Source organism: Mya arenaria, chromosome 15, assembly GCF_026914265.1.
Source record: "Mya arenaria isolate MELC-2E11 chromosome 15, ASM2691426v1".
Lineage (NCBI taxonomy): Eukaryota > Metazoa > Mollusca > Bivalvia > Myida > Myidae > Mya > Mya arenaria.
Genome location: NC_069136.1, coordinates 26,538,801 through 26,565,503, shown reverse-complemented (window position 1 = coordinate 26,565,503; position 26,703 = coordinate 26,538,801). Strand labels below are relative to the sequence as shown.

The following is a 26,703-nucleotide window of genomic DNA, read 5'->3' as shown; positions in this document are numbered from 1 at the left end:
GAACCAAGCGGCTAAGCTTATTAGCTTCCACAATTCTTGATATTCCTTAAGTATCCATTGAACCCCCTGAATACCAAGAACCAAGCGGCTGTGGTTATCAGCCTCCTCATTTTCTGCTATTCCTAAAGTACCAATTGAACGCCCTGACAACCGATAAACCAAGCGGCTAGGCTTATCAGCCTCCCCCATTTTCTCTATTCCCTAAGTACACTTTGAACCCTCTAAAAGCCGAGAACCAAGCGGCTAGACTTATCAGCCTCCTCCATTTCTGTTATTCCTTAAGTAGCCGTTGAATCCCCTAAATACCGAGAACCAAGTGTCTAGACTTATCAACCTCCTCCATTTTCTCTATTCCTTAAGTACCCAATGCACCCTCTGAATGCCGAGAACAAAGCGGCTAAGCTTATCAACCTCATCAATTTCTGATAATCCTTAAGTATCCATTTAACCTCGTAAACACCTAGAACCAAGCGGCTATGGTAATCAGCCTCCTCCATTTCTGCTATTCCTAAAGTACCCATTGAACGCGCTGACAATCGAGAACAAAGCGGCTAGACTTATCAGCCTCCTCATTTTTTTTATAAGTTCAGTGATTATTTAAGATTTGAGCGGGTCCTTATAAATTATCTTTGTGTATATGGATTTGCTTTTTTCTTCTTCTTATGATGATGATAGTGTGTTATTACAAGATTTCCAGAGCGACTTCAAAAGGAGTAAAGATCTCTCGTACCACCGCCAATTAAAGTGAAAGTGATAGCCGCACCTGAACGAAAGAACAGTGTATGGATTGGCGGTTCAATTCTTACCTCATTATCGACATTTGCACAACAGTGGGTCACCAAGGCTCAATATGACGAAGAAGGACCAACCATTGTTCACCAGAAATGCATTTGATTTGTTGTCTCTAATTTCAACAGATGTCCCATTCGGAACTCCTCGGCCGTTTTCCATCAAAAACAACCTCGGATGTATGCCGGTACATTAGAGGAAGTAGTTTGTATTTTTGAATGTATGAATGAATTGTAGTGTTTTAACGTGTTTTTTGTATATCTTAGTTTAAATTGATTCTCAGTTCAGTGTAGTATTGCATAAACAATTAAGATTTTCTTGAGTAAAGTCATTAGATCTAACTGCTTAATTGAAAATACTACGCGATCTAATTGCAGCGTAGTTAAATGAAAAGATTTCTGAAATTGAAAACCGTCCATATTCATTTGAGGTTGTTTTGGATGGGAAATGGCCGAGGAGTTCCTTATGCAGATGTCTATGTTTACGGCTTCTTGCACGACAGTTATCGTTTTATAAAACTCATTCGGATTCCATATTTCTGACCGGATGTTCATGTGATGTGACGTAAATAAAAAGCGTTTAAAGATACGCATTATTCTGAATTACACGTTACCATAAATAAGTTCAAAATAAATAATGTATAATATATAATGTATACAATATTATTGTAGATGTCTGTGTATATTAAATTGTCAACTGCAGCTGAACTGATTGTTATTGAAAATGGGGTGAAATACTCCCAAGTTGCATTAACATAAGTATATGATAAACGTTTCCCTTTCACTCCTAGTATGTTTCTAGCCCGTAGGGGCAGCGCCTAAGTTTATATTAGTCTTTACGTTATCGCATGTGTTATTGTTCAATAAAAAGTTAAATATTGTTCAATAAAAAGTTAAATGTTCTAATTTCAAAGATTTAGGTTTCAGTAATACTCATGCACTAAACATTTGTGTTAATTCGTTTTTGGTTTTATTTCGGAATTGTTGCCTTAAATGTATGTTAACGAGCCAATTAAAGAATTTACATTTCTTCTTTTCTTTTATTAGTTGTGAAATGTCTTTCTGCTGCTCTATGGAACATGCACCAACGTGTTTTAATTCCCAACTCACGTTCGCCTGAACCTACCTCTAGTATAGATTCATAATGACCTTCAATATTTGTGACAATACATACAATCATACAGAAACACTTTATTGTTCAATTGTACAAACATTTAAAACAAAAAACAGGATATTGCAAAAATAAAGAAAAGAAATTGTCACATGTTGTTTTTTTCATTCGATATTGCCAATGGTCACAACTAATGTATAGCTTATAAATGCGTACAAAATAAGTAAAACATCATTCAGAATCAAGACAGATTTGAAGTATTATTACATACCAAAGTGTAGGCATTATGTCTCTGATCTAAAGAATTACATTTTTACATCCACTGTCCACAAGAAATAACTGCAAAATACAATCAGTTATGATCATTTTTAAAAACTGCATGGTAGTTAAAACAGATTTCCTTTTGTGAACATGCCTGTACTATGTTGCTCTGATGCGTTCAGTCATGTGTTTTGACATACCCATTGCCACATCAACATTCTAACGTAAGACCATGTATCTGGCCTACATTTAAAATTGTTCCATTATCTGACTTACCAGAAGTCAATTCCATGAATTCTATTTCTATACCATTAATTCTCTGCTTACCTTTATATTTAGCACCTTTATATGTGACTTGCCCTTTTAGCCTCTGGCGAACAGAATACGTCACTCCCGGATGAATGTTAAATCTATTGACAAGGGGAATGTGCTCATGCTTTTCGTTTTCTTTGTAGGATAGGGTGACGTCCTGGGTCAATACGACTGTCTGCTCTTCCAGGATTTCCAATTGGCCACTCAAACTTCCACTTTGATGCGGTAGATACAAAACTACCCCCGACAGTTTAACATGTTTTGAAGTTTTGAAACTTATACCATCTTGCAAACCATAGTGACCCCATCCTTGTTGAACCTCAGAAAATCTCTCAACAACGAAACTTGTTTGTTCTTTCTTTTGCCGTTTTCTTATATCTGTCAGGAACTTGACCTTTTCATTGTCAGATAAAATCGTTTCTTGCACTACGTTGTCAGTAAACGATTCATAAGACATTCCCGCAAAATCAACAAGACAAATAAGGTCTCTGAGTTTATGCCTTAGAACTTGGTCAGTCACCTCAGTCCCTGACGAAGAGCACGCTTGCCTCGCCCATCTCTTACAAAATGCATACACTTCTTCTGGTGGTATGTGTGGTGAATCTTTTTCTTTCTCAAGTACCAACTTCAAAGCTTCCGATGACATGCTCAAAAATCCATCACTCTGAAATACTTGGTCAGTGTTTTTTGATACAAAGGACAGGCACGGTTGAATCAAGTCTTCTTCCGCGAATTTTAATGCTTGGTCAAGAATGACGCAGACATTATCGACTGCAATTTCTGTTTCAAGAAATGTGTTGCAGCGGTTGGTCAATGGTTGAATGTCATATTTCTTTGCAGCGTACATCACGGCCATTACGGAATCAGGCATTAGCTGTATTTCTCCCGTGTACATAAACCTAACAATATAACAAAATGATTGCAAAAAGCTTTAACTAACAACGAGGTTGTAAATAACACAAACTGGAGGATAAATAGTATTTGAATACATAATAAGTTATGTAATACCAGTAAATACACGTTATTCAGTTATTAATAATTACCGCACCTGACGACTGTTCTGACGACGTCTGCCTCCACATCCGGTATTTTCACCACGCCGGCTTCCGGAAGTGAGCCACAAAACATCGTGTAGAAAACCGGTGAGCGGCTTGCCAGGATGAACCGGTGACATCTCACTTCACGTGCTTCCTCCCCCGCCAGGATAGTGACATCACATAATACGTCATCACTCAGCATATGCGCGTTCGTGACGGCGAACGAGTCCTCATGTTGCCAAGGGTGAGACATACTTGGTAGTTCAAGGTCTACAATTTACACAATTAAGTGGCAACTATTAAAACTCTTCAACAATATATATGCTTCAGTGGTTGAGAGTGTCAAATAACTCATACTTCAAAGACTTTATGTTCCTTTATGTTGTAGGAATAATGAAATATCCTTATATTTTACGATACATTTCCGTCTGTTCGGGAGTTTCAAGAGCTTTACGAAATCAAGTTAAACCCTTTTTTTGTCCAAATGGTGTTTGCGTCCGAACGACGGTATTTCTATTTAAACATTTATGAAAATAATAGCGTCAATATTCAGACCATTGTTTCACAAAGTCATGCGGCCATCAGATGAGCTATTTTCTTAAGAAAGGTATTAAAAATTACTGAATTTCCTTCATGCTTAGTATTGCTTACATAGTCAAACCACATTTTATCCTAAACAATAATACATATCTGAAGCAATCATGAAATGGACACGATCTATTTCTTTTTTAGCGCATTAATATATAGTTTTCACAAGCTGCCCGGACAGTAACCTAAAACACATTGGTAATGATATGATAATAAAGAAAACATATTTAATAAGAGTATATTGTAATGCGACAGTGGTGCGGATGTCTGGTAGGCTTTGATCCTTGTGCCTTGAATAAGCTCATAGAATTTATTTTTTTAAATTTTAAATACTGGTATCATCCAGGTATTTTGTATCATGTAAAATAATTCAAAGTAGCAAACTACAACGGTTACTATTTTTACACAAAAGCTGCAAATGCAATGCAATTAATTAAGTTTTTTTGTAAAATTTAAGATTTAATAAAGAGTTAAGTTCAGCAAGCATGTGTTTTCACATGCATGCCACAAGCGGATTGAGACGGGGGCGCATCCGTCGCGCACCCTCTCTTAAATGGTAGAAATTGATATTTTATCAATATCCAGGAATCTATATGAAAATATTGCAAAAAAATGCATATTTCAGACTAAGATGTGTCTATGTTTGCTTGGGTACGATATCAAGTCCCAATGAACCAATTAAAACCGTGTATTGGTCGTATTCTTTGGGAAGCGAGTGTACTTTCTTTGTCGCACTTATAAAGTGCGCCCCCTCTAACGCGAAATCCTAGACCCTCCTTTGCATGCTACAATCATAGGATATTTTTTTAGGTGACAACATGCTCGGCAATATATCTAAGCATCACTAATGTAAGAGTTTATACATACAGTATCATTCACAAATAATGATCGAGGGATGGGTCCAGGATTAGTCTAAAAGAATATATATTCTTCTAATGCACCCGTCCATTTAAACCACAGCCCCCAAGGTCCGGGGAATAGCGGGGACTTTGACTTTCGGTCCACCCAACCCCGGGTAAAATCCCCGTCCTGCGGGGACGAACTGCTGGTAATATCCCCGCCAAATGCCCCCGCACCCCAGTGACCCTAGGTAAGGCCCATTCCCTGCTATTTTTGGCGCAAAGACAAAACCACCGCATTTACCCGGCACTGCGGGGCCAATAGGTGGAAGGTAAAAACACGGCCCATTTCCCCAGCTATCCCCGGTATACCCCCGGACCTGGCGGGGGGCGTAGTTACAATTGACTGGTGCATAAAGGTTTTGCCGTATCAACTAAAAATTGTAAAAAAAACAACACACGTCCATCTGCAATTATTTGGACTAGGTCCAGGATTTTATTTAGAAGGGCCGTAGTTCAAAAACGTGGAGGTTTTTTTTTACAATCTTTGATATGGTTTAGAAGAATCCCGTTTAACACGTCTATTATTTTAGACTACATGGGGCGTAACTTCACTTGTTGCTCCTCTATGTGCGCCCCCTCTCCACCGATGCCGAATATACAGGCTTTGAATATAATATAGGATGTCACTAGTGACATACCTTATTTAATAAGAGTTAAAAGATATTAAAATCTAAAACAATGACAAAATATTAATACTTACCCAAAATGGCTAAAGCTTTAGTTTCGATTTCAAACCGAAAGTATATCAAAGAGTATGGTTAAACACAACCATATTTAAAACATAGTTATCATTCAACGCAAAATGCAAGCAAAATGCTCATCTTCTGCAAATGTTTTTTTTCAATATGCATGGTCTAAGCTTATAGCTGATTAAATCGTGTTGAAGGCATCATTTTATTAAATTTAATTGGAAAAAATGCGTCAGTATTTCTAAATCTAAAACATAACTATCATTTACTAAATGTTCACTTTCTATAAATGCCTTTTCATTATGTATGATTTAAAATTAAAGGCATTTAAATACTATTTTAATTGTAAAAACAGTTTCAACATATCTAAGCACAAGTGCACCAAATTTTAAAATTGCCACAACAATGTCCACTGCAAAATAACTGTTTATTAGAGCTATTTTGTGTCACTTCGATCATTGAGATCGACAAACTATTATCGCTCTATGGCGAAAGAAAGAATTGTACTGGTCACGTTTAGATAATAATAATAATAATAATAATAATAATAATAATAATAATAATAATAATAATAATAACCATAGTAATCATATACTTAAAATACTACTACTAATAATAATACAACTAATAATAATGATAATATTTCAAGCAAATTCAGTCCTATAAATGTTCAAAGCATCTTTCGGCTATGAAAGGTATCTTCACTCAGCTCAAAAGCCATTTTTGTATAACCACAGACACTAGAAATAGGGAGTCGGAACATAAAACAAGTCAATGTTAGAAAATTTAAACAATGTTATATAAAACTATGCGACGAAATTTTACTCTTATTTGCATGTTTTTATTTTTCACCATTTTCAAACATTTTTTTACAATTACATACTTTATATAGGAAAACTATTGTGCTCATTTGAACTTCGATAAACAAATCGATTTTTGACATTACTACGGTGTATCATTTTTAAAACATGCAATTTTTATTGATGCATCGCCGCATTTTTTTGAGGCCTTACTATATGAAGAACTGTACAAGTGGAAAAGGTTGCGACAGTTAGCACACAAATACCGCGTTTTATCTTTAGACATTTTCAAAAGTCAAGGGGTGGGATTGCATTTGCCTTTACGGGATTCCATACAAAATAGATATACACAGATTGCAAAATTTGTTCTTCAAATTTTGATGTTAGAATGTCTATTGCTCGTGACCACGTGCGGAGATGTTGAGCGGAAGCCAAGCCCTGGGTCAGAACAACGGACCACTTGTCAGCAGAAGCTGTCCATACTACAGGACCGGGCGCGAAGCTCAAAACAGTGTCAGGGACCCCGGAATTACAAAGCAGGAATCCAATGCGTAGTTATGAAATAAGATACGTCAGATACGAGTTCATGTGAGTTTAGTAACAGAATACCTGTAATAAGCATGCAAATTCCATTATATAAGTGCATATGTATAACGAAAAGGACTTCACGACCCTGCTCATGAATCGACATTGTTCCGTAGGCTAATAAACGAAATATGTTACTCTGTGCATTGAGTGATTGAATAGCAGGCTATTAACTGTGTTTGTGGTATTTGACAATTTTGTAACGTTAATTGTTATTATATACCCTGTCGACTATACGTAAAAACGTGTGTACAAGTGTGTTTAATTGTTTGCTTAGTGTAATAGTATGTGCGTCCGTCTGTTTCCTCTCATGCCTCATAATGGGTATTTTTTAAATATTTGCAAATTGATGAATACAATTAAAATAAAAGTTTTCGATTTAATATTTAGCTGAGAAAAATATAGTTCGACGAATGAAGAAAAATCTGTAATGTGTCGCTGAGGACTACAAAGCGGAATGTCCACAGCCGCCACCTCTGTCCCCATGGACGCCTCGTACCATGCAGCTGCCTGACGGGAAGTTGGTCACCGTTGGCAACGAGAGGTTCCGGTGCGCGGAAGTGCTGTTCAACCCGTCTCTAATAAGTATTTGACTTTTTAGAGTTTAATTCTATCGAAACAAACCGATAAATGTATCATTTCACATACTACTTTCGCCCACCTCTCGGCTATGGACTATCCCTAAAATTATGGATAAGTCATGGTCTATATACAGAGCAAATCAGATTTGTATGAAGACAATCAATTCACATAATGTCATGTTTTATTCCGGGAAACCAAACCATTTTTTTTCATTTAATGGATGACAGAATCTGACTCACAGATAAGATACAGTTATAGCTCTCTGATAATCATACTGTGAAATGGCGATGTAAATTTGGTGATCCCATTTATTTTTCTGTACAATTTGAAAAAAAAAAGCAAAACGTAAAATTCAATCACAAAAAGTATTCAAATTTTATTGTCATTATAGGAGTTATCATAGCTAAGCAGCAAAAATGTCCTCTCTCTATTACCCAAAATATTGGTGACTTTGGTTCCGTTAACATTCGTCAATGAAGTTTAAATTATACACGAGCGTGAAGGGCGAGTTATGTCTTATTTCAACAACGAGGGCAGTGGGTGTAGTTTTGTTACTTATAATTTATTAAATTACAGATGTGGAGCAGCCTAGCATCAGTGAGCTAGTATACAATACGATATATGGAAGACCGACATCCACTGCCGTGCAGATCTCTGCTGTAACGTTATCCTCACTAGCGGATCCAGGGGGGGCGCACCCGGCGCACGCCCCCCTAAAATTCCCGGAGCTTACATGTTCTTTGGTATGGAAACAATAAAATATACTATATTTTCCTATTTTTTCTTCGCTCGCTTCGCTCGCGTATCTTTATACAACATTGCCTTTTGAGATGTACTCGTACACAACACAGAGTGCACGCAATTTAAACGTTCCCGCCTTCCCTTACTGTAATAATTCGGCACTATATAACATGATCATGTTGATGCGCCGTAAAACCCATACAAACAAACACATCAGTCAATTAATTTCCTTTGGGTACATTTATACGACAACAAATATGGCTGCGCCGTCAAGTCCCAAACGCCCCAAGAAACAGAAGAGTTTGCACAGTTTCTTTAGCAACAAAGAAAAAGAGAGAAGGTAAGCAATTTTAAATTGGTTGATCTAGGCAAATATGACTTGTTCACTGTTCCACCATGCATGTAGATATGATGCAATTGGAGCATATGTTTGTCGTTTAAATATCACAGATTTCTTCAAGCGCCGTGGATATTTGCCTCGAATCAGAGAGATAAATACTGAACGTACGATAACGACATTGATCGCCGTGGAAAGGTATCAAAATTCCCCTTCGAATGCACTAGATTTCGACAAAATCGGTTGAATAATAAAATACTTACGGCTATTTTTCTGTGTTTTGTTTACACTTTCTTTCTCCAATTATTAGCGTAAAATGACGTCACGAGTCACGTGGTATGGCCACACTGTTGGTTGATGTATATAATGACAACTCTTTACTGTTGTGCGGATTTGGTGGTCCAGCGGTGAAGGCGTTGATCTGCAGATTTCAATGCCCGTGGTTCAATCCCTGGCTTCGCTAAAAAAAAAATTTGATTTTTTCACCGTCATTTTTTCCATGTTGAGAAGGTTCTTGTTATATGCTATGTTTATAATTAAGTATATTTAAAAATAAAACGTTTTTGAACAGTCGTCCTAATAGAAACCTCGTTATGATATTAGAACTATAGGTATGCCCCTGGATCTGCTAGTGCAACATTTAGAGTGATTAAAAGTTACGCCCCCCCTAACCCAAAATCCTGGATCCGCCCCTGATCCTTGCTGGGGGATCTACAATGTTCCCAGGTAGGGGATAGGGGGGCGGCGGCTTAAATGCCTACGTTTAATTTCTCAACCAAAATGGGAGTTTTGGGAGGTTGTGGAGCGAATGTAACCCTGACTTGAGCTGCCATGGTTCTTTAAATAGCACCATGGTATATAATGCAAGGAACACATTTTTTATTGTTCCAACCGGAAAATTGCAAGTATATAGAGGTACAGCGGGGTATCGAGTTGACACTTAGGTGTTTTTCTTCTAGAAATACAGGACATTCGCCACTATTTCCCATTATTTCCCAGGAAATACACTCTTGTGCCATAGGATTACAGTGTCTTACCGAGTAACTCCTGTTTGGTACTTGTTTTGCCATTGAACTGTGTCAGTTCACCGACACCACCACCACAACCACCACGATCATCACCATCATCATCATCATCATCATCATCGTCATCATAAGCAGCAGCAACAATTAAATGAACACTTATTAATATAACGGGGATTTCATATTTTGTCATTATTGTACAATTCATACTTATGTTTGAGGGTCAATCCAGAAGCTGAACCGTTTAATGCGGCAGACAAATGCCCCCTTTAGACTGTACTATTGCTCAGCTACAAAAAAGATGTAACCCGCCCCCGACCACCCTTAATACTGAGAACCAAGCAGCTAGGCTTATCAGCCTCCTCCATTGCTGCTAATTCTAAGTAGACATTGAACCCCCTGAATACCGAGAATCCAGCGGCTAGGCTTATCAGTCTCCTCCATTTCTGTTATTCCTTAAGTACCGTTGAAACCCCTGAATACCGTGAACCAAGCGGCTAGGCTTATCAGCCTCCTGCATTTGTGCTATTCCTTAAATAGCCGTTGATTCCCCTGAATACCGAGAATGAAGCGGTTAGGCTTATCAGCCTCCTCCATGTGTGCTATTTCTTAATAATAAGTAGCCCATGAATACCAACAACCAAGCAGCTAAACTTTTCAGCCGCCTCAATCTCTGCTATTCCTTAAGTACCCATTGAACCCGCTAAATACCGAGAACCAAGAGGCTAGGCTTCTCGGCCTCCTCTGTTTTGTTTTCCTTGTTGTAGTGTGTGTGTTCAAAGTTCACTAATGTGATTTAATAAAAAAGAAACACAAGTGTGCTCTAACTATTTATTATGAACTACGCTAATCAATGTACACCAACAGACTGACCAGGAATACTCAGCATGCAAAGAGATAAGATATAAAGTATAGTCTGTTTCTAGAATCTGCAAAATCTCTCGTTTTGTTAAAGAAAAAGTAAATATTATAGTTAATAATATTCCAAACATGTAAATAAAAGAAATCATTGTTACACATTAATTATTAAATGAATCGATGTATTTGTCATTTTAAATCTTGCACAATCTTATCTATGTAATATCATAGAAAATATTATTGACAGTATATTCATGCATTAATTAATTTATAATGATTACAGTTCATTTAACCCAATCATCGTGATTGTATCTTTGACTTGGTTGCACTATTCTACCAGATCGTGTCTGATAAGGGGCAGGGGAGTTTTGGGGAATCTCTGCAGGGTAATTAAACTGCTGAGAGTTTGCACAGCTGGGTACCTGTGGGTTGATTTCATTATCAGTACTTGACTGATCTCTGGCCAATACATTGGGTGTGAAATCATTTATCTCTGTTAATCGCTCATTACTCTTCAACAGGAATCGGCGATTTCTCCTGTATCTACTTCCATCAGGGGTTAGGATTACATAAGAGTGGTCATTGTGTATCCTAATTACTTTAGCGGGTTTCCAAATCTTTCCAACTTGAAATCGTACTAAGTCATTAACCTGCAACATTGAAAGTGGTTTTGTGTTTTTGTCATATACTATTTTTTGCTTTCTTTTGGATGTTTGGATGGCTGACCTTACCGATTTAGAGTTTACCGTTTTAGGTAGCAGTTGAGATATTGTTGTAGGTAAAACAGATCTTGTTCTTCTGCTCATAAGCAATTGCATAGGTGATTGCTTACAATCCGACATCGGTGTATTCCTGTATTCTAGCAATGCTAGATATGGGTCATGACCACTGTCTTTGGCCTTTACTAGCAGTCGTTTTACAGTCTGTACAGTACGTTCTGCAAGTCCGTTAGAACTTGAATGTCGTGGGCTTGATGTGACATGTTCAATGTGCCACGCATCGACAAATGTCTTAAAAGTCTCCGATGTGTACTGAGGTCCATTGTCACTGAAAATATGCATTGGTATTCCGTGTGTACTGAAACGTGATTTGAGTTTTCTGACAATAGTCGATGATTTTGTGTCAGGCAGCTTGTCTATTTCAAAATATCTGCTATAATAATCAACGACAAGTAAGTACTCATTTCCATCAAAATGGAACAAATCAGTGGCAACTTCTTGCCATGGTCCTTTTGGGATGTCGTGGGTTGTCATGGGCTCTTTTTGATTTGAGTTTCTGCGTGACAAACAAATTTTACAGTTCAGAACGAAGTCATTTATTTGTTTGCTCATGCCTGGCCAAAACATCACGTCCTTGGCTCTCTGTAGGCTTTTGTCAGTGCCCATATGACCTAAATGTACTTGCTCAATCATGTGCTGTCTGAGTGACTTGGGAATGATCAAGGTTTGACCTCTGAAAATTAGGTCATCGGCCACTGATAATTCGTCCCTATGATTGGTTCTGGGCAATCAGATCTAGAATCTGGCCATCCTTGAACTATAGTCCGTTTCAATGCCTGCATTTGTAGGTCGGTCTTTGTTTCCTTTTTCACATTTTCAATACTGCGGTCAGTATATGTCATGCTTGAAAGCACGGTATGAACATGTAGGTCAAGACCTTCTATTTCGGAACTATCTGACATAGGTTTCCGTGACAAGAGATCACTGATGGGAACTTTTTTTCCGCTCACATGTCTTACGTCAAGGTCATACTTTTGCAAACTTAGCATCATCCTCTGCAAACGCGGTGGTGCTGCATGCAAAGGTTTTTTCATGATTGCAGACAAGGGCTTATGGTCAGAGTGTACAATTACATGTCTACCATATATGTATTGGTGAAAACGCTGACATGCAAACACAATAGCTAGCATTTCACGCTCAATGTTTGCATAATAGCGTTCCGTTTGCGTCAATGTCTTAGATGCATAAGCTATGGGTCGACCATCTTGCATAATGGCTGCACCTACTCCATTCATAGAAGCGTCGCATTCAAGATAGACTGGCTTCTTTGGATCAAAATAAGCTAGAACTGGGCTTTTTGTGATAACCTGCTTGACCTTTGTGAATGCGTCAATTTGAGGTTGGTCCCAAACGAACTCTATGTCCTTTTTAAGTAAATCTCTCATTGGGCTTGTAATTTCAGAGAGGTTTGGGGCAAATTTCTGTAGATATGTCACCATACCAAGAAATGTCTCTAGCTCTGCACGATTTTTGGGTGTTTCGATTTTCCCAATTGCCTCTTATTTTGGCTGTGTCTGCTTTCAGCCCTGATGATGTAACCATATGACCAAAATAAGGTATCTCTGACAGTCCTACGCGGCATTTGTCTACGTTGAATCGTATGCCCTTGTCACGGGCACGGTCTAGTACTGCTTTCAGATTTTTGTCGTGCTCTGCTTTTGTCCGACCATATATCAATATGTCGTCAACAATTGCCTTGACACCTGTCATGTCTCCAAAGATTCCGTCTACTTTTTGACAAAATACATCTTGACTACAACAGAGACCATAAGGAAGACGGGTGAATCTGTATCTACCAAACGGGGTGCTAAACGTTGTCAAATATGACGACTCTTCGTCCAGTCTAATGATCCAGTAAGCATGAGTTATGTCTAAAAGACTAAAGTATTGACAACCAGCTAACTGTACTGTAACGTCGTCAAGTGTCGGCATAGGGAAGTGCGGTCTACGTATTGCCTCATTCAATGCTTTTGGGTCTAGACATATTCTCAATTGTCCAGTTTTTGGTTTTTCTACTACTACAAGGGAGTTAACCCAATCAGTCGGGGTGCTAACCTTGGAGATTATGCCATCGCTCTCCATTCGATTCAGTTCTTTCTGAAGTCGGTTACGTAATGCCTCAGGTACCCTCCTTGCAGGATTCACAACGGGGATAGCATCCTGCTTCAAATCAAGCTTGCAAGACCCTGGAATTACACCAATTCCCGTGAAAATGTCTTTATAATCAGATAACACCTGTTGTTTGTTTAACACTTGACCAGTACTTTCACAGGACTGCTTATCAATGGTACATGTCAGTTCGATTAAACCTAGATCTATGGAAGATTTCAGGCTCAAGAGAGGCACAGCAGGGGTATCTACTACATGAAACCATGTGTTGATTGACCTTTCTTTGTATCTACAATACAACTGAACTTTTCCTAGAACTGGAATACGATTACCTGTATAGGGAGTCAATCGTTCAGAGGGGGGGGCTCTAACGGGGAATTAAAACCTAGTGCTTGAAAATCTTTGCGGGGAAGAATATTTGCTGCGCTTCCTGTATCAATTTTGAAATTTACAGGACATTGTGTTGGGCCAAGGGACAGACAGACTAGTGCACGATCGGTAGAACAAATTGTGCTTACCGTGTCAATGTTGTATTCTTGAATACCACAGATTATCTCCTCATAATTATCGTCAACACTATTCACATTGTTCTTTCCATGCCGGCAACACTTCGCGAAATGATTGTATTTGTTATAGTTATGACACGGTTTCCCTTTTGCCGGGCACGCTCCGAATGTATGTGAAGTTGCACAGTTCATGCACGAGCGTCCTTGTCTCGGTGGTCCTTGTCCCGGTCTTGAAGATGAAGTCACTGGTCGGCGTTGTTGCTGACGGCGCTGTGTAATCGGCTTGTGTCCAAACGGTTTTGATCGACAGACGTCCACGTCCTTATTCATTGAGCGTAGCTGTTCCTGCGAATACTCGAGGTTTTGGGCAGTTTGTATTGCTCTGTCCAGTGTTAAATCAGATCCGATGTTGATGAGTTTTTCACGCAACTTTGCTGAATTGGTTCCAAACACATTTCTTCTATTCCTTAAGTAGCTGTTGATTCCCCTGAATACCGAGAATAAAGCGGCTAGGCTTATCAGCCCCCTCCATTTCTGTTTTTTCTTAAGTTCAGTGATAATTTAAAATTTGAGTAGTTCCATATGAAATATTTCATTATATACCTCATAATCGACATTTGCACAACAGTGGGTCACCAAGGCTCAATATGACGAAGAAGGACCAACCAGTGTTCACCGGAAATGCATTTGATTTGCTGTCTCTAATTTTCAACAGATGTCCCATTCGGAACTCCTCGGCCATTTTCCAACGAAATCAACCACGGATGTATGCCGGTACATTAGGAGAAGTAGTTCGTATTTTTTTAAATAATAACATTAATGAATTGTAGTGTTTAACGTGTTTTTTATCATCTAAGATTAAATTGTCAGTAATTATTTAGATTCTCGCCAGTAAAGTCATTAGGTTTAACTGCTTAATAAAAATTACTACGCGATCTACTTGCACCGTGCACACTCATTGCCACACTTAACTTCAAACGTTAGACCATGTACCTGGCCCTTACTTAAAGATGTGCCATTACCTGAATTACCAGAATTCAATTCCATGAATTCTATTTCTATACCATTAATTATCTGGTTACCTTTATATTTATCACCTTCATATGTGTTTTGCCCTTTTAGCCTCTGGCGAACAGAATATGTCACTCTCGGATGAATGTTAACTCTATTAACAAGGGGAATGTTCTCATGCTTTTCGTTTTCTTTGTAGGATAGGGTGACGTCTTGGGTCAATACGACTGTCTGCTCTTCCAGGATTTGCAAATTCCCACTCAAACTTCCACTTTGATGCGGTAAATACAAAACTACTCCAGATAGAGTAACATGTTTTAAAGTTTTGAAACTTATACCATCTTGCAAACCCTTGTGAGTCCATCCTTGTTGAACCTCAGAAAATCTCTCAACAACGAATGGGTTTGTCGATGTATTATTTCTGTTATAAACCTGACCTTTTCCTTGGTAGATAAAATCGTTTCTTGCACTACGTTGGCAGAAAACGAGTCAAACGACATTCCCGCAAAATCAACAAGACAAACCATATCCCCAAGTTTATGCCTTAGGACTTGGTCAGTAACCTCAGTCCCTGACGAAGAGCACGCTTGCTTCGCCCATCTCTTACAAGATGCATACACTATTTCTGCTGGTGTGTAAAGTGAATCTTTTTCCTTCTCAAGAATCAACTTCAAAGCTTCCGAAGACATGCTCAAAAATCCATCACTCTGTAATACTTGGTCAGTGTTTTTCGATACAAACGACAGGCACGGTTGAATCAAATCCTTTACCCCAAATATCAAAGCTTGGTCAAGAATGACGCAGACATCGTCGATTGCAATTCTTTCTTCAAGAAATTTGTTGCAGCGGTTTATCAATGGTCGGATGTCGTATTTCTTTGCAGCGTACATCACGGCCATGACGGATCCAGGCATTAACTGTATTTCCCCCGTGTACATAAACCTAACAAAAGGAACAGCATGACTGCAAACAAGGTCTTACTAATAAGTTTTAAATAACATAAACTGTATGGTTTAATAGTATTTGAATAAACATTTCTTTATATACTAAATACACGCTATTCAATTATCAATAATTACCGCACCTGACGACTGTTCTAAGGACGTCTACCTCTACATCCGGTATTTTCACCTCTCCGGCTTCCGGAAGTGAGCCACAAAACATCGTGTAGAAAACAGGTGAGCGGCTGGCTAGGATACACCGGTGACATCTTACTTCAATTTGTTCCTTCCCCGCCAGGATAGTGACATCACAGAATACGTCATCACTCAGCATATGCGCGTTCGTGACGGCGAACGATTCCTCGTGTTGCCAGGGGTCAGACATACTTGGTATTTTAAGGTCTACAATTAATATTGACAACTATTTAGGCTCTTCAACAATATAAATGCTTCAGTGGTTAATAGTGTCAAATAATTCCTTCATGTTGTAGGAAGAAACTATATCTATGTATTTTACGATACATTCTCGTCTGTTCGGGAGTTCAGCCTTGCGAAAGAAAGGTTCTAGCTTTTTTTCTCCCAGTGGTGTTTCCGTCCGAACTATATTCCGTATTTCTGTTTAAACACTTATAAAAATAATTGTGTCAACATTCAAACTATTCTATCGCAAAGTCATGTGGCCTTCAGATGAACTATTTTGCTTAGAAAGATATTGAAAAAATACCGAATTTCCTTCATGATTACAAAGTGAAAATATCTGATTGCAATCATGAAATAGACCAGAGCTATTTATTTTTTAGCCCAATGATATAAAGTTTTCACAAATTGTTAAAAGGCAGTTACCTAAAATTAATTGGTAATGATATTATAAAGAAATCATATCTAATCTGAGTGTATAAATGTAATGCGACACTGGAGCGAATATCTAATAGCTAGGCTTCTATCCTTGCGCCTTAAAACATGCACTGTTACTCCAATATAAGATTTACCATCATTAATAATTGTGTCTCAATATTCAAAAAAGGATGAGTTATTGTTGAAAACTATGGTTCTGATGAAGGATACCGAGTTTAATTTGAAAGAAACGAGCATAAAAAACTCGGTATTTTTACCTAATGGGAGATAGTACATCACAGTAAATCTTTTAACATTCACCAATCACTTAATATGTTTGCGCTTTCTGCAATAAGGTACACGGTTTCGATCATGTTATTAGTTATTAATACTTTCCTCAAATGCATTATTTGGTAAGTAGTTAAAGGTTTATCAGTCAAAATTGATATTTGTTATACATGTGTATGTAATGATTTTGAATAAGAGTTTAAGGTTTATAATACAAGTATATGTATTGATTTTGAATAAGAGTTTAAGGTTTATAACAGAGTTAAGTTCAGAAAGACAAAGCATGCGTTTTCATATGCATGCAACAATCATAGTTTAGTTCCGCAATATTCAAGCATCACTTATGAAAGATTATATAATGTACATACACTCATTTATGATCGAGGGCACGGCGGGGAATCCACGTGACCAAATGGTAGGTTTCAGTGCAAGATGGCGTCATCAAAACGCTCGACTCGAGCCGAAAATCAAGGTAATACATATAATAATAATCTTTTCTTTATTTTTTAATATAGCCTATCATATGCCCACCTACCTAGTTTGTATTAGCATATCCATGTTTTCCTTGAAACTTTAACCGTTCTCGAGAACACTTTCAATGTTTCCAAAATGTACGAAATCCAACTGGTAGGTTACAGTTCCATTTATCATTTTGGCTCGGATTTAGCGGAAAATGAGGTTATAATTTGGGAAAATCGCATAAAACACTTAAGTTTTGTTTAAACATAACAGGCAAATGCATTTGGGAACGGATATTTTAATGATATTAAAAGATATGAGAACGAAAAGAAAATGATAGGTTGCAGCTCCGATTTTTGAAGAGATAGGTTGCAGTTTCATATTTAGGTTGCCGTCTGGACTGCAGATTCTTTGACTTAGTTTTAGTGTTCAAACCAAACATATAGGTTCCCATAAAACTCAACTGATATTTTTCTATACCATTGTTCTTTTTACATAGTTATAACATCATCTAAAATTATAAAATCATTGAAAATCACATCGAGACTGCTGTTTTTATACTTTTGATTTCTCTGCTTACAAATTTATAAGGTTACCATCATTAATGATTTGTTTTCTGTGACAAATTGATGTATTACACGTTTAGAGTTGAATTGTTAAACCATTATCTGTGATAAAATCTGCACACACTTTTATTGTATGACGTGTCAATCGATGTTTTGCAATTTTCGATATATCATATGGAATGCATTTTTATCTTTTAGACCAATGACACGAATAAGAGAGTCTTTCCCTTCATCAACCTAAACGAAATGAATGCAGGATATCTAAACAGCCAACCAAAACAAATGGCAGCGATACAACAAAACAAAAGAAGTGTTCAGTGAGCATTCGTTTGATCACAAGGTGAGGTCAAGACTGGCCTCACGAAGAAAGAAAGCGACAGCACCCACAGACAGAAATGCAATACAAAGGGAAACTTTAGGTGTACGTTGGGAAAAGGCTAGATGAAATTTGTCGAAACAGCTTCCAACAAAGATCATCAGAAAAGACTCATGTGCCATTCTCATAACAAAAAAACACGATAAATATATCCATTTTCACTGTAAATATCATAATAAAAAGTTCATGTTATGCTGATGCCGTTCTTACATTTGATATTTTAGCTTTAATATATATATGTGTGTGCGTTATAATATGAATCAATAAACATTTTGTGTTAATTGTTGTAGAATGCCGATTGGTGCATGTCAAAAGCAACTTCCTATATCAGCTTGTATATTTATTACCCATTTACGTTTGAACTTTTAAATCGCTCCTTACATATTACATGTAATATATATATTTGGTCACCAGTTCATGTAAGCAGAACTCATGAAAGGCAATGTTTGTCATTTTAGTTAAGTATAACGTTTAACTTTGTTACTTGCGTTTGAACAAGATCAACGAATTAAACTCGACTGGTTTTCAATGTCAACATGCATTTTATATGTAAAAATATTGTTTAATCGCAGGATGATGGGGTTTAAACCTAGCTTATTCCTCCATTGTTTAATTATAAAACTACATTCGTCGCTGTTATAATCCTTCCGTGTCATGAACATGCATTACCTGACTTAATATCAGTACTAGAAAAAATATGATGTAAGATATTGAAGAGTTAGCTTTCGATTAATGCGCCGTGTTGAACGACTTCGGACCAATTGAGACCACCTTTGTTTAAATGAACAAATACCAAACAAGTGATTGGTATTTTTTATTTATTAAACCTTGTGTTACCTAAAGGTAACTTCAACTAAAGAAATCTTTAACACTTGATCAGGATAAAGATTATAAGTTTCTTCCATGGCCGAGAGTGTAAGATAGGTTCATTCCGACCCGAGCGTAGGGTGTTTTGCGGAAACGAGGTTTACCCTTTCTTACGCGAGCGGCTATGGTAGATGCTTTTTCTCCCACCTCAGTTAAAAATAATTAAGTAAAAATGAGTTTTTTGCTGGAACTCTTTTGTGCATAGTGAAAATAATTGCGTATGGATATGAGATAATTCGTGGTTGTCATGGATATGCGCGCAGTGATTCCGATTAAATCAAAAGTAAAATCGGTCTTTAAATAGTCCTAAGGAGAGTGAACCATTATTTCTTGAATGGTGCGTGAAAACTGTTTTATGGTGACATTCGAAGCGAGAAATAATTAACTAGCATTCTAAATATTGTCACAATACAAGGTTTCCATGATGCTACAGACGACAGTCTTCAACAAGGGAGGTAATTACAATGTGGTGACCATTAAAAAGGAGTTCCATACGGGCATTTTATCTTTGCCCGTGGGCAAGATAAGAATATCTAGCATGGTTAAATTATTGGATGTACTTATCTGAGGTGGAAGAAAAGTTGTATCCATAATACTTCACATAATAATATATCGGCAGTAAATAAATAAAAATGTTAAACATCCTGATATTATATACACGACGTGTCCATATATATATATAAATATATATATATATATATATATATATATATATCTTTAATTCATAAAAATAAAAACAGTTTGTCACATTTCAATTTCTCCATGCTTGTATACAATATCAGTGATACAATCACATTACATAATTTGCAGTCCAGACGACAACCTTTATATGGAACTGCAACCTATCTCTTCAAAAATCGGAGCTGCAACCTATCATTTTCTTTTCGTGCTCATATCTTTTAAAATCATTAAAATATTCGTTGCCAAATGCATATGCCTGTTATGTTTAAACAAAACTAAAGTGTTTTTTTGCGATTTTCCCAAATTATAACCTCATTTTCTGCTAAATCCGAGCCAAAATGATAAATGGAACTGTAACCTACCAGTTGGATTTCGTACATTTTGGAAACATTGCCGAAGTGTTCTCGAGAACGGTTAAAGTTTCAAGGAAAACATGGATATGCTAATACACACTAGGTAGGTGGGCATATGATAGGCTATGTTAACAAATAAAGAAACTTTTATAATTATATGTATTGCCTTGATTTTCGGCTCGAGTCGAGCGTTTTGGTGACGCCATCTTGCACTGAAACCTACCATTTGGTCACGTGGATTCCCCGCCGTGGTCAAGGATTAGTTTAAAATAATAACGTGTTAAACGAGATTCTTCTAAAGGATTTGCCGTATCAAAAATCGTAAAAAAATCCGTCCACGTACAAATATTGTAAGGTCCAGAATTTTATTTAGGAGGGCCGTAGTCAAAAAAATTCTACGTTAACGGATTAGTTTTACGATTTTTGATATGAATTAGAAGAATCCCGTATAACACGTCTATTATTTTAGACTAGAGGGACCGTAACGTCACTTTTTGCTCCTCTATGTGCGCCCTCTCTCACCCGATACCGAATATATAGGCTTTAAATATAATATAGGATGTCACTTGTGCCATACCTTAATTATTAAGAAGCCAGTAATTAAAATCTTTAAAAAAATAACAAAGTGTAAAATACTCACCCAAAATGACTAAAGCTAGTTTCGATTTCAAACGGATATTAAAGAGTATGGTTAAACACAACCATATTTATGACATAGCCATCAACGCAAATTGCAAGCTAAATGCTCACCTTCTGCAAATGCTTTTTTTTTCAATATGCATTATATTTTGTACGTTGACGGATTTTTTACGATTTTTTTCATATGGAAAATAGGGATAAGAAGAATCCCGTATAATACGTCTATTATTTTAGACTAGCATGATAAAAGCTTATAGCTGATTATATCGTGTTAAAAGTGTCATTCTACTAAATATTTAGTAAACATGCTTAAGTATTTTCTCAATTTAAAAAATAACTATAATCAACTAAATGTTCACCCTCTATAAATGTTTTTTTCGGTGTGTATGATTTGAAATATAAGCCTTTTAAGTCATCTTTTAACTATCAAAAACAGTTTCAGCATGCAACAAATTTTAACATTGCCACAAAATAAATTGATTTCAAAAACTAACAATAGCTAAATAAATATGTGTTTATGACAGTTAATGAGGCCATGAATAATCGAAATACTGTACATACAGATGTATGACGTCGTATAGTGGTTTTGTTTTTATTTTACTTGATATCATCTTAGTAAACTTCATGGTACATGAAACTTCATCCTTAGCAACCAATGACTTCCTTTTCAACCAATCAACTCTTTAGCCATCATTATTAAGCAACTAAATACTTACTTAGCCACCACTAGTTTCTTTAGCTACCAATGACCTTCTAAGCAACCTATGACTTTCTCAGCAACCAATGGCTTTTAAGCAAACAATGACTTCTTAAGCAACCAGTGAATACCTTATCAACCAGATAATTCACTTACTTTCTTAAAGGGGCTGTCTCACGTATGATAAAAATGCGAAAATAAAAATAAAATTGTCGAAAGCTGACATAAACTTGGCATCGATGTGTACAATGCATTGAAACTTACTAACTGAAATACCACATAGTTTACAATTTATTTAAGTTTAGCAGTTATTTCGTATTTTTTCTTTAAAAAAAGATTACTGGGTATGTCTACCAGGTAGAATTCATTCCTTATTCGTGATTGGCTAGTCTGTGTTTTCACTTGATATTACCGAGGTAGGTGTATAGCTTAATTTTGTCACCCGATTAGAATAAGCCTCTGTAGCTCAGTGAGTAAGACGCTGGTCTTCAATTTTGGCGACGTGGGTTCGAACCCGGTCTCCGACACATTTTTTTTTTACATTTTGGTACTTTTTTACAATTATAATATCAAAGCGTAAAACACATTCTATTAGATAATTATCCTGATATTCGTTACAGAAAAAACTTTTTTTGGTGCCAATCTGTGACACAGTCCCTTTAATAAACAACGACTACCTTAGCTAGCAACTTTTAATTATAACTATTATGTGAAAAACTACAGGAACAAACTCAGTAGCCAAAAGTTTAAACACAAACCCCGTTTAAAGAAGCACAGAGTAAACACCAAAGAAATAGAACACAACCCCCCCCCCCCCCCCTCCCCCAAATATCACAAACAAGAAACATGGAACATCATGATAAACATAGATGAACCTTATCAAGTAAAGGGTAATACCACTTGCATAACTTCCCGATCCAAATAAAAATTGTGCGTGGCATACCAGACTAGTTATACACACATGTAATTACTGATCCAATCCTGACGAAAGCTGTACGCTTCATCGCGCTATAGGTCAACACATGAGGTTTGAATATATTTATGTACATCAGTAACACAGTTATGGATCCTTACGACCAAATTTAAGCTGATTTCATTAAATTAAGAGGGTTTGCTATAGTGTAACTGATCCGATACAGACGAAACTTATGATTTCAAACCACCCATGTATTTTTTAAAGCAGCTTTCATTAATTAAAGAGAAGTAACTTTAGTGTTACTGACCCGATCGTGACGAAACGTGTGCGTTCAAACGGCACTATAGTTATACACCCATGTAAGTGTATTATATTTTTTGTCTATAAGTAGCAAATTTCTCATTCATCAAATTTGTTTTGATAAATCTGTGGTACGCATATAGCAACATAATTGTGGTGCACTAAATAAGTAACATAGGAATGTCTCCGGACATACACATTTAAGCTGATCTCATTATTCAAAGGATAACAAAAGCTGTCATAGTCTGTTTCCCTGCGTACTAATTCCAATAGTAACATTGAATAGGGTTAGTCCAGACTAGAGCTGTTACACTGTGTGGGAACGGACACCGGATATAGCTCAAAAAGTGATAAGTAAACAGACAATTATGCAGTTGTTTTTCTTTACCAGAGGTAAGATCTTGCTGTGTTAACTTTTAAACTGTTAAAGATATGCCCTTAGAATTGTTCACAGCCGTATTATGTACTGGGGATAGTTTCAAAGTTGAGAAATGTGTCCTGGTAATAACATGTAATATGGGACAGAAATTGATAGTAACACTGTTAATATACAATATACAAGTATGTCTATTTCGAAATTTTAAATAATCTGCAAAAAGTAAGAGTAAAATAATTTTATTTACTAAAATTTCATAAAAATTATTGAGCAAACTTTAGTTAACAATGAGTTTGATCCATGCTCTCCGAAATGAACGTATATATGCAAGCTGCTTAAATATCAGGGTTGGTCACAATACATACTTTTTCACTGATGAGAACGAGTAGAGACCATTATTCTGTTCTAAGTAATAGCAACATCGACCCTAGAAAAAAGCTTCACGTGATCCAAATTTGATCACAATATCTCATTCCCTACTGATGACTTTCTGTGTGCACAAACGTACGTACTTGATTTACCAGGCAATAGTATATATATGAATAGCAAACACCACATAAATTCTGCGGCCATATGTTTTGTATTCATCAATAAATCAGATCACCGGCGTATTTAAAATATTTAGATATTTGCGAATCGAACGTTGATGCATGAAAAATGCGTCACGGTTAACTAATCTATATTAATGAATCAGTTTTAAGTGCATACAGATACAAAAAACAGCTACATTTTTTTTGCTCTCATCCCTCGATATGGACACCATCAAAAAAAATTTTCCCTCGAGCTCGCGTAAATGGCCGTAATTTTTATAACAGTCTCGTTATTCTAATTACATCGTTACTATCCTCAGTCCACTGTGCAGTTATTTATTTGCTTCATCTATCCCCAGTACACCGCCAGGGCATCAAAAGGTATGAATATCTCCATAACAACAACACATATCGTATTGATATCTTACACATTACTAGATAATGTTATTACAATGGAATTGCTCGATTCAGTTTTTATTCTTATTTCCAATTTATTGATTAATGTTTGAAATCGTACCACGTGAATGAACATTTATGAGCGATCATGCAACTTTCGGCCAGAATTGGGCTATTATACAAAAGAGGAGACACATGTCCATCATAGTCATAAATTGCACAGGGTCACGTTATTTGAAACCCTTCGATTTTGATAAATATATAATCATAAAATACAAAAATGATAGAAAACTTCCCATGTGTCAAAATCAAACGCTTTATTGATTTATCATTTTTTGAGCTATATCCAGTGTCCGTTCCCACATAGCATGTTATAGTCATGTGACAAATGTCCCCCAGTGGACCTTGGTTGTTATAGGAGTTGAGAAATTTCAGTAAAACATTTTTTATATGCATCCCCTGGTGGCAGAAGTGAATTAGTTAACTGAATAATATCAGGTTTAAATAATAGGCAATGCAATTTATAGACATACAAATGGCTTCTTTCATGTCAATTGAAGTGGTTACCAATATCTTTACTGGTTTGAGGACCGTATGTTAAAGAAGTTTTCCTTAAACTGATCGGACAAGGTTTCTGTTTTCAAGATCACTGTGACCTTGACCTGCTGATCCCAAAATCAATATAGGTCATCTGCAGGTCAAAACCAACCTCCCTTCCAAATTTGAAAACACTAGCATACTCTTGTGTAATCATTCAGACAAGATTGTTGTGTCCAAGGTAACTGTGACCGTGACCTACTGACCTCAAAATGAAAGGGATTATCCATCTGCTGGTCATGACCAACCTCCCTGCTTATTTTAAGGATCTTATGCCCAAGACCTATTTATCATAAGGATGAGGTTTGGTCTCCTGCCTACCGACAAGTCTATTTACCAACATACCAAGTTCTTTAAAGGGGGTTATAATTTGTAATACTCATTTTACTGACCCGATCCAGCCAAAACTTTTTACACACACCATGTAAGTTTCACCAAGTAAATTCGTTGAATTAATATCTCCGTATGAAAAGGGGGTTATAATTTGTAATACTCATTTTACTGACCCGATCCAGCCAAAACTTTTTACACACATCATGCAAGTTTCACCAAGTAAATTCGTTGAATTAATATCCTCCGTATGAAAAGGCAAGAGTTTGAATGGAAATAAAGTGTTGGTCAAATATATAACCAATATGGCTGGAGAGTGATGCACTCTAATAAATGTTGCCTTCGATTTTATTTGTAAATGTTTGAAATAAAAAGAATTTGGTATATATTGTAGCATTGAGATTTGACAATGTTACGGTACTAGTTTAACACTGATCAAGGATTTCATCAAGGCAAACTTTATTAACAATATTCATTAAGTTTGGAGCAGAAATTTTGCAAAAATAAGGACTTCTGAGAGTTCACAAGGTCTTTCTACGATTTGACCTTGCGACATAGTTATGTACAATCCAAGATTTCATGGAGGCAAATATTTTTCTGACTAAAGTTTTATGAAGATTGGAGCAGATATAATGCCTCCATTTGTTTCAAAGATTTCACCTAATGACTTTAAGACCCAACATGACCCACTATTACAGTCTGTCATGATAACATCCAAGGGGAACATGTATTCTGATCACAGTTTGAACAGTCTGACCAATTAATGCTAATGACACGACTTTACAAAGATAAGACCCATGTAACAGTTTCTAATTAGTGAATGATATCATCAGGAAATCTTTCTCCCAAGTTTTATAAATATTGGGACAGATATATTGCCTTCAGTATTCCAAAGTTTTTTTGTAAGATTTGACCTACTGACCTAGTTTTTGACCCAATGTGACCCACTTATACAAGCGGTTGAGAATTCATCCAGGGGACCATCCTGACTAAGTTTGAACTTTATTTATCTTACTTATCATTTCCAAGATCGACAAAGCCCAAACAGTATCCGCCTCCTGAAACATTCGGTTCAGCAGGGATAATAAAGTATTAGTAACCTAGAAATGACCCTGTACCAACAAGTTTAAGCTGGCTTTATCAATGAAAGTAATAACTCTCTCCTGTTTAAGACTTGACCAAGATGAAACATTCGAGTGCAGTTAAAAGTGTTGTCAGTAACACAGTAATTGCTCCAGGCAGACAAGTTGCTAATTCATTATTTAAATGAGCAGTAACTCCTCTTCAGACCCAATTAAGGATATATATATGTGTGAACATCATCGCACTATTAACTTCTTTCTGTCCATAGAAATTGCTCTGGACATACAAATCAAAGCATCTTTCATTAACTAAAGGGCAATAACTCGCAATCAATATCACTGACTTTTCCACATTCCCTCCAGTCAGGATTTCCCCTCCACATCAGAAAAACATGAAAGATACTTATATTCATAGGCTTACCAACTCAATTTACATGCACACATAAACACACACAAG

At 36.7% G+C, this 26,703-nt stretch overlaps 1 protein-coding gene across 7 annotated transcripts; it reads right to left on the bottom strand.

The window, feature by feature from the left end:
- Window positions 1–1,970: 1,970 nt before the first annotated feature.
- Window positions 1,971–21,049, bottom strand: LOC128220255 (BTB/POZ domain-containing protein 2-like). 7 transcript variants are annotated; one of them, XM_052928579.1, is made up of 5 exons: window positions 21,024–21,049; window positions 16,098–16,361; window positions 8,997–9,193; window positions 3,521–3,779; window positions 1,971–3,371 (listed from the first exon to the last, which is right to left on the bottom strand). In XM_052928579.1, the coding sequence occupies exons 4-5, from the start codon at window positions 3,760–3,762 to the stop codon at window positions 2,372–2,374; spliced, it is 1,242 nt and encodes a 413-aa protein (XP_052784539.1). In that variant the 5' UTR covers window positions 3,763–3,779; window positions 8,997–9,193; window positions 16,098–16,361; window positions 21,024–21,049; the 3' UTR covers window positions 1,971–2,371. The 7 variants fall into 7 exon arrangements, with proteins under 7 accessions (XP_052784539.1, XP_052784540.1, XP_052784536.1 ...); XM_052928580.1 differs by having other exon boundaries at window positions 16,103–16,361; XM_052928576.1 differs by having other exon boundaries at window positions 16,129–16,361.
- Window positions 21,050–26,703: the final 5,654 nt, after the last annotated feature.

Bases quoted from the DNA above. Each gene is read 5' to 3' on its own strand.
- LOC128220255 (XM_052928579.1), bottom strand. From the start codon at position 3,762: ATGTCTCACCCTTGGCAACATGAGGACTCGTTCGCCGTCACGAACGCG. The intron at 3,372-3,520 runs GTGCGGTAATTA...TTATATTGTTAG, and splicing joins GTCGTCAGAACAGTCGTCAG to GTTTATGTACACGGGAGAAA.